This window comes from Sinohyriopsis cumingii, chromosome 6 (genome assembly GCF_028554795.1).
Source record: "Sinohyriopsis cumingii isolate HCF-2022 chromosome 6, ASM2855479v2, whole genome shotgun sequence".
Lineage (NCBI taxonomy): Eukaryota > Metazoa > Mollusca > Bivalvia > Unionida > Unionidae > Sinohyriopsis > Sinohyriopsis cumingii.
The window spans coordinates 18944907-18959940 of record NC_142966.1 but is presented as its reverse complement, the minus strand read 5'-3'; the positions used below and the strand labels follow the sequence as shown (position 1 = coordinate 18959940).

The 15034-nt window shown below is 34.5% G+C and overlaps 1 protein-coding gene across 4 annotated transcripts in view; it reads right to left on the bottom strand.

The window, feature by feature from the left end:
• The window catches only part of LOC149796455 (uncharacterized), an 86119-nt gene that overhangs the window by 67868 nt on the left and 3217 nt on the right, over positions 1-15034 (bottom strand). For 3 of the 4 annotated variants that reach the window (XM_089961153.1, XM_089961154.1, XM_089961156.1), the window contains exon 2: positions 3119-3259. In XM_089961153.1, coding sequence (XP_089817279.1) covers positions 3119-3259 — 141 coding nt within the window. Of the gene's footprint in view, positions 1-3118; positions 3260-4887; positions 4997-15034 lie in introns of those variants that run through there. The other variant, XM_089961155.1, reaches the window with a different exon arrangement.

The following is a 15034-nucleotide window of genomic DNA, read 5'->3' as shown; positions in this document are numbered from 1 at the left end:
CTGTACTGCAGTTATATTTGTACACAAAAACTGTAACATGAATGTATGTATCAATTGTTTTAAAAAAAACCCATATTCTATGAACCACTTTGCAGGTTTTTAAAAAAAAATTGCCTAAATGTTAGTTTAGGACTTTACTAAGATGCAAACTTTTAAAATTGCAAAAGTCGGAAATTTAAACAATTGTTGGTTCATAATTATGAACACAGTGCCATGGCTAAGCAATTTGGAGAAAAGATATCCATTTATTACCTAATTGTTGAATTATTAGTCTATGACATTAGTTATATCAGTATAATTTTAACACTGAAACTCAAAAGAATTGTTAACTAATTAAATTTTCATCAGATTTGTTAATTTTTAACAAGTGGTCTCAAGCTGCTTTTGAAATCTTCATAATAATTTGGACTAAACATTTCTTTTCCTTTAAGTTCATATGCATTATGTTATCAGTGGCAAAAGTAGAAAAACAACTTTTCTTACACAATTTTATTATGGAAGACATTGTTTATTCCTATGTTTTATTTAACTTCACACTTCTTTAACATTTTAATATACAAAAAAAATAATAATCATCTTTGCATGTTCACAGACCTGCTTCTGAAACTAGCTATGTAAAAACTAAAAACAAAACTGTAAAAAATAAAAATAAAACTAGCTAAGTAAAAACTAAAAACAAAATTGAAGAAAAAATAAATAAATTTCCATAAGGCTGAAGGTTCAGGTTGTCACAGAATTAGGCAAAGAAATAACTTGGTTTTGTCTTAAAACTATTCGACTATTTCTCGTTGTACATGCGTACAATGTTATCTAGGGTGAATGTGTTTTTCCAGGTAAGCGACTGTATTAACATGTACCTAGCCACAGAGATTAATTGTGACAAGGTAACATGACTAACATGATATGCACGGGTATTCTACCCTGACTTGTACTCACTCTCCTATGGATTTAAGTAAGACCAATTTCTAAAACCACACTGGTCGTTTTTGGATCACGTCAAGGAGTATACACTCTCCATTGTTCTCCAGCCATAGGGGTAAGTGTTAAATTTACATTTTATTTGATATGCGAAGCTTATTTGGTTTGTAATGTCTTATCACATAATAATGTATTTATTACAATGCAGATTTAAAGTATTATCATATATCTAGATATTATACAGAAACTATTATGACCAATTTGGTTTTATTGTAGCTGACTGTGTTTGTAACTGACTGTTTGAAGCTGATACTGACTGTTATTGTAGCTGATTGTGACTGTCGCTGTGATTGTGTCTATGAAGTGTGATTGTCAATGTGACTGTGAATATGACTAGAGCGGTCTGAAGCTGTCCGAAGCCATCTAAAGTTGCTTAGAGCTATCTGGAGTTTCCAGAACATTTAATGCTACGTGCTGTCAATACGTATGTACGTATGTATGTACGTATGTCTGTGCCATGGACGTAGACGTAGCAAATCAGAAAAAGTGCTGCATGCTGTCTATACATGTAACATATGACTGTACTCGTGGTAAATTCATAAAGGGTGCGAGCGGTCGATAAGAGTGTGGACCAACCCAAGGAATTGTGCAACTGTACAAGGGGTCTAGAAGCATACGTTTGGATCAATTGTTGTTCCATTGCATTTTTTATATCCATAAGATTATTTTGAATCTTCGTTATGTTCATAAGATTATTCTGAATCTTAGTTGTGTTCTTAAGATTATTTGAATCTTAATAGAATTCATATTCGAGATTATGTGAATCTCTTATTGTGTAAAATACTGTTTGAAGTGTATGTGCAGTCCATGAGGTTTCTTGGATCTGTACTTCATTTTGATTTAATATTTTTGGTTTATTTTTGATGTATGAATGTTGTATAGAGTGATCTGAGTAAATCGTATGTTGAGAGCGTGAGAGATTCATTGTATTTTTACATCATATATTTATCTTTATTGATTCATTCATAAATTTCCATCTTTCTCACACTGTGTTTGTCTTATTCATTTGTCCAAAAACCCACTTGGTTGCAATTCTGCGACATAGGTACTGAACACAGGTTTTGATTAAAAGATTGCCAAGTCACGGATATTTCCTGTTGCTGTCATAGAGTGGATTGGCTAAGTAGTGGTTAATATATCTCTCTCTCTGATCAATTTCCTTATGATTAAGCTATTGTGAGAGACAGAGAGAGAAAGAGAAGCAGAGCAAAAACAAATTCACAGCACAACACTATGACTCTACAGTCTTAAAATAATGAATAGAAAAGAGCGAAAACAAGTTTGATAAAATTCAGCAAATATTTCCCTAGAATGCCAAGTGAAAATTGCACTTATGGTACTGAAATTTAAATTCTATTATTCTGCTGACATTTTCAGAAATTAACCTATTTCTGATTGCAATATGATTGTTCTGAGCAGAGAAAATTTCACAATCTGCAGTCTGGAGATGCATGTCTAATTTAACAAGTTAGGAATTTCGTTAGTAGCTGTACATTATCCTATTTCTGAGAAACTATTTGACCAATGACTCTAGAGATGCATCTTAAGTATTAAAAGTTATTAATGACTCAGAAATCGCAGGAAATGGAACTTTAAAGTTATCTGTTATCAACTTACCACTTCAGCATGCCTTAATGGATTTCCAGTCGTGCATATTTGGGAATGTCAAGCCAACATAACAAAAAAAAAACAACCAAGTTTGTTTACATTATTCGTGCAAAGATATTTTTTTAAAATTTGTTTTCTTGCAGAAATCCTCATGCACTGCTCATATAAATTTTCAATAAAGATGGTAAATTTTGCATGTGGGCTGGTAGTATCACTAACTGACTGATGTTATAAACAAGCAGACACATCTACATACAAAGCTGCATCACTCCAGGATCACAGTAACTGACAAACTGAAAACCACAATGCTTAAATCAATGAAGCATAAAAGTAGTTCACAGTGACCTGTGTTAGAATTCTGTACTTTGCAGGACAGATTTACATGCATAGTTGCTAACTAAACCAGAATGAAACAGATGGATAGACAGGGTAACACTCTATGCCCCTTCCACAATCATAACAGGGCATAACAAAAACTCATTCACATTGGCTATACATTTAACTTTCACGCTGAATTTCACATTATCCAAACCTTTTGATTTCTGTTGTTTTAGTCCTGGGGTTCTGATGCTCAACTGTCAGTGTGGCATACGAGGGGTTGGCGGGCATACGGCTGTTCCCTGGGTCAATCTGCATCAAAATTTGATCGTCTGAAATTGTATGCTTGACATACCTGTAAACACAAATCATAATATGCTAAAACCTGTCTAATACAAAATGCTGTCCTTTGTGGACACATTTCCATTGGTAGGAGTTTAGTATGAAAATCCAGTGTAAATTTTATGTGCAGGTGTCTTTCATATAGAGGTGTCATGGAAGGTAGGCTCCACAGTTGACATACCAGGTCAGCAAAATACTTTGTCACAAATAGTTGTAAAATCCAGTTGATTAAAAACTTGCATTATAAATAAGGAAAATCTTTAAAGTCATTTAACATTTATGTAGTGTTTCAGTAATCTTGCTGTTTTTCAATAATTTTAAACAAAAATCTGAAAAGTACTTGCATATATACCTATTCTTTCAACAAGTATGACATACATCGTTCACTGAATCTAAGTAGCCCTATCTTAAGGTTTGTGTCCTATAATTAACAGAATTGGGTTTAGAGGTTCAAATGAGACAGAATATACTGTATGAGATTCAATCCCCATAGTATATAATTTTAATGTTTTGCAATGGATCAATATTCTCTTGACTGAAAAGAATTTCCTTGACAAGACTATTTCTTATTCTTAACTGCTACATGAAACCATCTCTGATATTCTTGAGCCATAACAAAATTCTTAAACTGGTGGCCATATTAGATAAAAGATCAGTACTATTTTCAATTAAGAGCAACCATACACCATAAGAAGTCTTTTACTGAAAACCCTATGTTGAAATGAAAAGATGGCAATCATAGCAAGCATGTGCAAGCACCATTTTCATTTATGACCAGCAGGATATTTTAAGAATTCTATGGTGAAAATCCCCTGTCCACATGACCATCAAATCAGGACATGTAGCAATTACAGGATTTTTAATATGGCCACCACCCACCAGTGAAATTTTCATTTATGACCAACACTGCTACGATGGCCTAGTAGTTAGAGCGTCCGCCTCGGATGCTCGAGATCATGGGTTCGATCCCTGGACGAATCATACCAAAGACTTACAAAAATGGTACTAACAGCTGCCTTGCTTGGCGCTCAGCATTAAGAGGTTAGGTTCGTGTTAAGACTGTTCGGCCCGGTGTCAGGATAATGTGACTGGGTGGGACATCATGCTACATGTCTGTGGCATGATGCCCCAGTGCTAGACATCACTATAAACTGCCACATTGCAGACATCATAGCAATATGACTGAAAAATTGTTAAAGCTACGTTAAAAATCCAAATCACATCACATCCAAATCACATTTATGACCAACAAGACACCATAAGAAGTCTTTTGATGGACCACCACTACCAGTTTAAAATACTGTGTTATCATTATGTATGTCATCAGATTCCTATTGCTCATTAATTATGAAATAGTATTATAATAAATGAATGAAAACTTAAGGCAGTTTATAAAAGTTAAAATTGTGGTTGTGTTGTTGTAATTATAACAATTCTCAGTTCCTTTAATTTGCATATCATTTCATTTTGTGTGATGCTAGGAAGAGATTACACCGTTCTCTATTAATTTAATTAGCTTAATTCAATTTCAGATCAACAAATTTGCCAAGACAATGGACGAGAAAAGAAATGACAATATTCCAGTCACTTTTTTATGTCATCTTTGAGCGACACCTCCTACTATATTCACTTTTTTCTTACATGAACTTTACAAAACTTCTCCACAGCAGGTTTAGGATCAAAATCTTTAAGTTCTGGACCAGGTGTTCCTTGGGTTGTCATTCCATTTTTTCTTCCAGAGTTGCCGCACTATGTACATAAAGCAAATAATGTTCCATTATTTTCTCATTTTTTGACAGATGGGAATTTTCTATTCAATGTTTCATTCCAAAAATCTCTGTCTCTTTGGTGTTCAGTTTTCTTTACTAAAAAATAAGCATCAACTAAGTTCTGTTGGCCAGTCTCATGTAATCATGGTCATCTGTAGCCTTGTGCTTGGCACCAAAAAAAATATTTGATAATCACTGAAAACCAAAAGTATATCTGTGCAGTACTGAGGAAAAAAAATGGCGTAATTTTATGACAATTTATAATGATTAACACTGGAGTTCATATTCCTGACAAACAAAACAAGTCGTAAACTCTGGGTACTATTTTTCTAAATACTGTATGATATATGATAAATGCAAGTGTTCCAAACATCACATAAGGATTTATATGACATTAAAACTGTGCTGAGTAAGGTTTATCAAAAGGTGTCAAATCATATATGCATGTAATTAATTTTATGATCAAATAATCATTATGAAATGACAATCAATTAACAGGTGCCTGTCCTTGTCTGCTAATATCTAACCTATACTGCTTCATCTAACAAATTACAATCACTTTAACTTTTGTCTAATACATTACACATGATCGACTCTTTTTTTGTAGAAATGAATCAAAGAAAAAACTTTCACTGACCTAAAAATGTGTGTAGAAAGGACTAGGCTGATGGAATGTTCATGCATCCAAAACTGAAAAGTATGTGTGCTTTTATAAAGAATTCATGAAACATGCTGATTTAATGCCAGGACAGCACTATTTTGATTTAGGACCAACAAAACAACAATAGATGTAAGTTAAAACTCCATGCTGACATGAGCAACCTAAGTAAGATGGCCAATCTGACAGCTATAATGGATATCTGGTACCATTTTAATTTAGAATTAACTAGACTTATCGATAAATTGGTATGTAAAGTATTCATGGCAATCCTCCAATTAGTTTACATGGAGTAGTGTTAACAAACTTATGCTAACAGAAGAGCAATGGACAGATGAATGACAGGCAACAGGTCATCCCATAAGCTCTTCTGGTCTGCATAATATGTATATCAAGGTGTAAACTTCTAAAATACATGTATATCCTATGCCTGATGTATCCAGGAGTAAACTTCTAAAACTCATGTACATCCTATGCCTGATGTATCCAGGAGTAAACTTCTAAAACTCATGTACATCCTATGCCTGATGTATCCAGAAGTAAACTTCTAAAACTCATGTACATCCTATGCCTGATGTATCCTGAAGTAAACTTCTAAAACTCATGTACATCCTATGCCTGATGTATCCAGGAGTAAACTTCTAAAACTCATGTACATCCTATGCCTGATGTATCCAGGAGTAAACTTCTAAAACTCATGTACATCCTATGCCTGATGTATCCAGGAGTAAACTTCTAAAACTCATGTACATCCTATGCCTGATGTATCCAGGAGTAAACTTCTAAAACTCATGTATATCCTATGCCTGATGTATCCAGGAGTAAACTTCTAAAACTCATGTATATCCTATGCCTGATGTATCCAGGAGTAAACTTTTAAAACTCATGTATATCCTATGCCTGATGTATCCAGGAGTAAACTTTTAAAACTCATGTACATCTTATGCCTGATGTATCCAGGAGTGAATCTGACTGAAGCTCTACTGGCTGAAAAGAAATTCCAGGAATTCAAGACAAGGCCATGTCTTCTTTTTAACCACCGAGTTTAGATTTAGCTACTGTGGCAGCCATGTAAGATCTGCACCATCTTCATTCAGACTAAAATAGACACCACTAGAATCAGAGAAAAAATGGTTATTGAAAACCCTAAGTCAACATGACTTATCGCTCAGGAGGAGTAGCAATAATAAGATTTTCACGATAGCTGGCACAGTTGCTACAACAGCTGTCAGATCAGCACCAATTTTACATACTACTAACTAGACATCATAAAAGGTCTTCCAGTAAAAACTTGTTGATACAACTTTCCATCTAGGATGAGTAGCACTAAGATTTTCAGGATATCAGATCAGCCCAATTTGTCTACAAGACCAACCATAAGAAGTAAAAACAAACGATGACTTTCCATCTATTAGGAATAGCAATAAGACTACATTTTCAAGATGGCTGCTGTAGTGGTCATACTGGATGCTAATTTTCATTCAGGACTAACTAGACAGCAAAACGTCTTTAGTGAAAACTTCATGTTGATATGACTATCCTTACCAATAACAAGATTTTAATCATTTCTGCTATGGTGGTTATAGTGTATGTCTGAGGAGAACCATTTTCATTTAGGACCATTATGAAATGGGCATTTATTTGGCCCTCCAAACCTGTCCTTTACTGGTGACTTCAATAACACATGCCACCCTTCATCAAAGAAAGCTGATTACAATCTTAAATAACAATAAGCACCTTTCATCAAAGGAAGTCAGCACCAAATCTAAATAAAAGCAATGGAATCTAATGAATAGTTGCATTTTACAAAGTGAATGGAACAAATTTATTGTGCCATAAAAGTTTCCTTTTTGCAGGAAAAAAGTTTATGCGTATGATCACTACCAATGGCAGCATAAACTCATATAAAATTTCCAATCTTTTGAAACCATAGATATCTGGCCATTATCATGGTTTTCAATACCATGTACTTTCACTTGCAATGGCAGCTTTACATACCGTATATACTTGCATATAAACTTATGTATAAGCAAAACCCCCAAAACTCAATAGATAAAACATTAAAAAGTGCATGACCTGCACATAAGCCAACCCATAAGACCAGTCACATTGAAAATCTTCTTGTTGCTACTCGATCTGAATGGATGGTCATATTCACGCGGGGTTTCAGTACTGGAGGTCCTGGGGCGTTCAGGTTAGGCATGTGATCTCATCACCAATATACAATAACAATACATACCAGCAGTGAACAACAAAGCTTAAAGTTTTCAAGTACACACCTTGCTCCGATGATAATCCTACCTCCCTTCTTCCAGACTTTGCTTTTTTTTCTAAATTATCTGGCTTATACACAACCACATAATGTAATTACTTTGGTGCCAAGTGCAAGGTGATAGATAAGCCTAAATCTCACTTCACTGGATGACAGAAAGTAGTTAATGCATCCAGTCTGGATATATTAAACAGCGTCAACATGACAGAGATTTGCGGAATTAATAATGGAAGAGGACATTTCCATGGGTTACAAAAGAAGAAACAATGGAACATTATTAACTTTATGTGCTCAAAACTGAACTTTGCTTTGTATCATGAAAAAGGGCTGTGGGTGTAGAAAACAAAGAACTAATGAATATGATGAGGGTTATGAAAGGACCTGAACTGAAGGCTTTTTGTTCTAAACCTGTTGTGGAGATGTTTGTTCAAGTTTTGTTTAAGACAAGATGAATGCAGTATGCTGTGCTGTGCTGCTTAAAGATGAAATGAAAAAAGTCAATGGAATATGGTCATTTGTTTAATGTCTCTGTCTTTTCAAGTTTTGTTTAAGAAAAGAGTGAATGTAGTGTGCTGTGCTGTGCTGTGTTGCTTCAAGATGAAAAAGTCAACAGAATATGGTTATTTGTTTCCTTTTTCTGTGTCTTGTCAAATTTATTAATCTGAAATGAAATAAAGCTATGCATGCAGGCTGTAGGAATGGGGTAGCTGTATGACTACTGTAGTTGGGACAGTTGATGTAATCTGTTTCCAGTTTTCTAGTCCTGTGCGATGTCACATTGAAGAGAATTCACATTTCAAGAAAAGTTCGCTTCTGCAGCCTAAAAATACAAGCAGAATCTTTACAGCACATTCAATCCATGTCTTTATGGAAATTAATCATTTGGTTTCACTGGTCTAGCTCTATGGTCTATGTAGTGAAGAAAACAACATGCATGCTTGTTTATGTAATTAATTAAGGGTCATTTACATTACTTGAATTAATTATAGATTTTGAAAGTGCTGATGATATTAAAGATAGCATATTAAGTGGCTCTAATTAGCAACAATAACTTATACAGAGTTGAGCACAGTGACCCTCTACAACAATTAAATGATCTGGTTTTAATTCATGATGGCCAAATGCTGATAGCTCAAAGCTACATGAAATACTTTGTGACCCAGCTATAGCACGCTCCATTGTAACATAAATTCAGATATAACAAGATTGTGGCATGACTCATGAAATTGTGTATATTTTGATGTACACAACAAATACAAGTAAAATATGAAAAATTTATCATCATTTTGGGGAAGAGATCGCATTTGAATCAGAGCATAACACGATCAAGCCATGGGTCCTGAAAAATTGTACATTTGTTCATTTGTTATAAAATAATGTTTTTTCAAAGTACAAAAACTAACGTGTAAAAAGTTACTGATAATTTTGGGAACAGATCATGTATGAATTTGGATATTATAATATGATTGTAGCGTGGCTCACAATATTTGAGAATAATTTCACTGATTTCTTCAAGTGCAAAGTTTTGTGCCGAAATAAGCTTAGCTTGGTTATGATAGAAAGTCAGCTGATAGAAAAGCTCATTAGTGTTAATCTTATTATTAATGAATTATGAACAATAATGCAGCAAATCATCTCTGTTTATCATCAATGCATTTTGTTTAATAATTCTGTTCAAAAGATTCTCATCAGAATTTATTATAAGATAATATCTGTAATTGCTGATCATTAAAGTTAATATCACTACTAAAGACTGTTCAAACTATGGGACAACAATTTAGAAAAAAAGAGAGAGAGAGAGAGAAAGTTGCCTACACTTGCACATGGCTTTTGTCACAAAGTTTTTGATGTAATCAACTGTCATGCAGTCAGTTGACCAGTGAATATTATTCTGCATTTCTTTATTCTTGCTACATTAGTTCAAACAAACAGAGGTCAAAATGTTAATTAGTGGGTATGTACAACAGATAATGGAATACAGAATGTAAAGCTTTTGCTCTTAAAGTCCGAAACCCCTGGCAGGACTAAGTCCAGAGTAAAACAGCTGCAATAGCTTAGAGTTTAGTTTTCAAAAGTAAACAATGCAGTGATCTAGAAAAGCTTCTATACCAAATTTATGTATATAAATTTATGTACTATTTTAAAGTAATACAGCAGATTATTGACGTCTGCTCAATCAACTGTCATGTACACCTGATGAAACGAGCTTATGGACCAAATTGTCTGCAGTTTTGATCACTGTCACCCCACCCCCCCTTATCTTAACCCTTTTTATTTTCTAGCTTCAGTTCATTCATATATACACAGGAAATTGCCCTGTCAGTATTAACACGATTGGAATAAAACCATTTAAAGTAATGGGGTGGAGGGATTGGATAATATAATCAAACATTCTACTTCCTGCTTTTCACTCATGTTTTTTTTCCTTCCTCTGTTCAAGAATGACTCAACATTTTTGTAAGAAACTTGATCTTAACTCGCACATTCCAATGGTTTACTTCCAAATGGGTTCAGCAGTTTACACTAGTGTACACACCAGTTGAACTCTCAACGCAAAATCATTATGAAGTCAATACCTCTCATCTTCCATATGAATTTTAAGCCAAGTACATGTGGCTTTTCAAGCCTATATACAGGTTCCATTTTAGGAACTCTCAATGTCTGGATTATGCAACTTATTGTCGATCAGAAATATGCAGCAGAAAAAAAACCCACATGTTTCATTAGTTTGTGTGAAAGTATTAGCAAGAAATTAAATGTCAGGATTCAACTGGACCTAGCAGATGTTTTTTTTTTATCACTGAAATGTTTCTTTATGCACATTTTTGATGGCATTAGCCATTTCAATGAGTCCGTAGTGTTGAGCCAACTTGTACCCTCACAAATTGTTTTGCTGGGGTGGGGTAGAGCATCAGTCTCATCAGCTTATTGACCTTGGTGGTTATAACATGGTTCGATACATAACACTGTCCCTGTTTTTGGACACCAACAATCACGTTATAGCAGGGTCACACTGCAATCTCAGCAGTCTTACACCACTCACATATTACTTTTCATGTGCCACCAGCTTCCACTTCTTTCATACAAGGGAATTCATTCTACCTGTCAGGTCTTCAAGTTCTCACTTTCTTAAATCTGCCACCATTTTTCTCAGCTTCATTCACTTGAATTACGATGTAGTCTGCATAAGACACACATTCAAAGTTCAAGTTCTCTTTTATCTTCATTTACACTCTCACTTTTGCCAATTGTTCTCCTTATTTTGGGATTAGTGTCATTTTCATTTCCCAAGAATTGAAAACAACTTTTGCCGACTCATTTTTAAAGTCAATCAACTTCTCTGCACTCTTTTAAAATGTGTATACTGATATTGAAAGTGCCCAAGTCTAAATCACTCATACTTAAGAGCAGCTAAATATAATTATGAAATATAGGTCATTTCAAAATACTGTCCAAATCAAACTCAGAGAAATCTTTCATAACTTTCAATATAATTTTCATGATTTATATACACACTGTCATCAATTTAATTTAAATACTGTCAAAACAAAAAAGAGGCTTGTTTATTTGATGAACAATCTCAAATTCTTACATACACACTGAGCAGAACATATGTTTCTAAAAGGTGCATCTGAGTAGCCTTCAGAGTGACAGACCGTTTCACAATATAATTACAGTTATAAGGATTAACTATTAGTCACACTGGCTTGATGCCTGTTTAATTAAATTCTACAATTCAGCCATGGTTTACCAAAATATTAAAAAAGGGGCATGTCCCCAACGGAAAATGAGGCACATCATCGGGACATGCTACAGGGAGAAATGGCACATCCTTTGAAAACTTCACATATACTTGACTCAGAAGCTTGGGACACTGATACCCTTAAATATACAATAACATGTGAAATGTCCTGCACCCATTTATCTGTTTAAAAAAAAAAACCAACAAAAACTTGTGCTACTCAGCAACACATCCTGTAAAGTTTTAAAGTCCAATGAAACAGTTTCAATTTTCCACACTGGATTTTGATTCAGATATGTTTGTACTAAGCCACACTGAACTTCACTGATCACATCATGACATGGCAATTAAGTTTATAAGATAACAGCTGTATATATGTACAGAAAATGAGGCTATTTTATTTTCAATTACAAACTTAAAAGTATGTGAGAAAGGTTGCCAGTAGCTACTCAAGGGTCAGTGGTTCTTTCCGGGGATCTCCCGGGTTCTTCCTCCACCATTAATACTGGCTGCCATGTATAGCCTATCGTGTGCTGAAAAATGGCATTAAACCCTACAACAACAACAACAACAAACTTAAAACTTACATTGCTGTTGTGGAGCAGTGATGTAGTCTACCACAGAGGCAAACAACTTTTGTATTCTCTATGACTGACATAACTGCTTTCATCAATATACCCGGGCGCACTTTCAACTGAGAAACTGCAGAAAATTCTTATCCTGAATGCTGTGTCATGGCACTTGATTTGATGGTACAATGGAAATTATATACTGAATGCTAAATCAGATAAGTTTCCCCAGGTTCTCATAATAGTGAATTTCATCATTAATATAAAACCAAAGACAAACTGTCCTGAAGGAATAGTGGAGAACTCACCCCTTGGAGAACTCATCCCAGATGTCAGGAGAAGTCAACCAGTTGCATCTAGAGAAGTCGCCACAAAGATCATAGATACTAATTTGGATCAGACCATTATTACCGGTCATCGTGTAATCGCATTTTGCCGTTGCTGATACTGTTTTGTAATGTCACCATATAATCATCTGTGGTGTCCAAGATGGCAAAACATTCAGTGTAGCTAATATCATATATCAGACTATGTTATAGTTTCCTAACTTCCCTCATAAATTTTGTCTCCATCCATCAAAACCAGACCAATTACTGTAACTTATTATTTAACTACTTATTTTAAATAAACCCCATTATTTTCAATGGAATCTAAACTTTGCCACTTATTTTAGTCATATCTAAATTATATCACCGAATACCTTTTTTTATTCTCTCAAAGAAATAAACCTGGATTAGAATAAATGAAATATGTGGGGATTATCTGAAGGCTTGACTCCATCTGTTCGTCCACTAACTTCATTGATGTGCATCAGCACCCCACCCCCATCTACGTTGGCAAATGCTTAGTGAGGTGTAAAACCAGATACATGTAATTAAATTATTAACTTTTACTAAAAATTAATTAAATTAAAATACCATAATGCTTTGTCTGAAATGTGCTACTGTCACCAGAATATTCTATTCAAATAATACAGTAAAACCGATTATGAGCAACAACCTGTCATTTCTAATCACAATCATAATGCATAGATCAATTTTGTTATATAAATGTACTGTCGTGAGCAACACCTGCTGAAAGCAACCAGCAACTAAAATGTCTTGGCAAATAATGCACTTCACCACTGCTATGAATGACCACATCGCATAAACAAGATAAATTCCACCTTCCTTTATTTAATTCCTGCTATAATGACCACTTACACTGTTATAATGACCACTTACACTGTTACAATGACCACTTTTAAAAACAAAAAAATAAGCTGGCTACTGATATCTGAAATATTTTTTGGTAAAATAATAACAATAATAATAATAAAAACTTTACTTAGATAAGGTAACTCATTTAGTTACAGAACTAATCTACCTTGAGGCCTTCTATCTGTTATGTACAATATATACTCTATTTACAACATGATGTGAAGAATCTGGCTTGACACTAGATAATTAAGTGGGGCCCCAAGTGGTCTAAAACGCTCTCCGTTACGGATCACTGCCATCTCACCTCTGTCTGCATGGGTTCGAGTCTCAGATTCTGCCAATGTGGGTATGTGAGAAAGCTTGCCAGTAGCTTCTTGTGGGTCAGTGGTTCTTTCCGGGGTTTTCCCGGGTTTTTCCTCCACCATTAATACTGACCACCATGTATAGCCTATCGTGTGCTGAAAAATGGTGTTAAACCCTACAACAACAACTACAACAAAGATAATTAAGTGATTTTAAAAATCAAAGTACCAAGCCTTGAACATATACACAGCCATCTATGAACACATAAACATATATAAAATATCATCCTGCATGAAAAATTCAAATGTGAAAATAATACAAAATTACAGAAAAGCAGGCAGTATTTACTGTACTACAAATGTTCAATTGTCTAAAGATTTCATCCATTTGAGACACTGATTAAAAAAAAAAGAAATGCGAGGAGCTGCTTATATTGTTTATACTTTCTGAAGTACATGCAGATCATTCCAGCACTCAGCTTGATTCCTTTTTGTTGGTAACACTCATATGTATGTGTAAGACCCAGTATCCCTATGAACGATCATGTTGCAAGAATAAAGACAGACACGAATGATCTTTATGTAATCATTTGTAACAATGAGAGCTTGAATAGTAAAGATTGTTTTGATAAAAAAAAAACAATAAAAAAGGGAAATCTGGCTACCGGTTTGTATCCGTTGTTTTCACGTGACGTCACAAAACACATGTACTTCCATATACACCATTCTGATTATCTAGCCACGCAAGCTGGCACCTACCAACATTGTTCATTCCACATAATTATGAAGGAATGTCTCATTTTGTGCACAAGGATATAATATAACATCACACTCTGTTGTGCATGTCAACAGCACGAGACCAAATGCGTGATTTTTCCCATTATTTCTTCAAGTAAAACATTGAAATTTCAACCATCTTTGTTATTCTTTCATAAACAAATAGATCCATCAATGAACAGACACATAAGCAAATGGATACACAAACAAGTAGAAACATTTAATGATTTTCAATTTACCTGGGCTGAAATTAATCATCTGATTATAGTTCAAGCAGGGATCGTCCTGGGCTTTGCCAATGTCGCAAATTGCGATTTTTTTTTCCTTATTGGCTACAAAAATATCCCATCTGGCGATTTTTTTGGCGACAGACTTTTTGGTTATTTAATTTGTACATAGAATCATGGATTTGGACTGGATAAATTAAAAGGGAGATTGAAAGGAAGCCACAAACTTGACTAAGCAATGCATTGGAATCAATCTGTTACACAAACGATCCT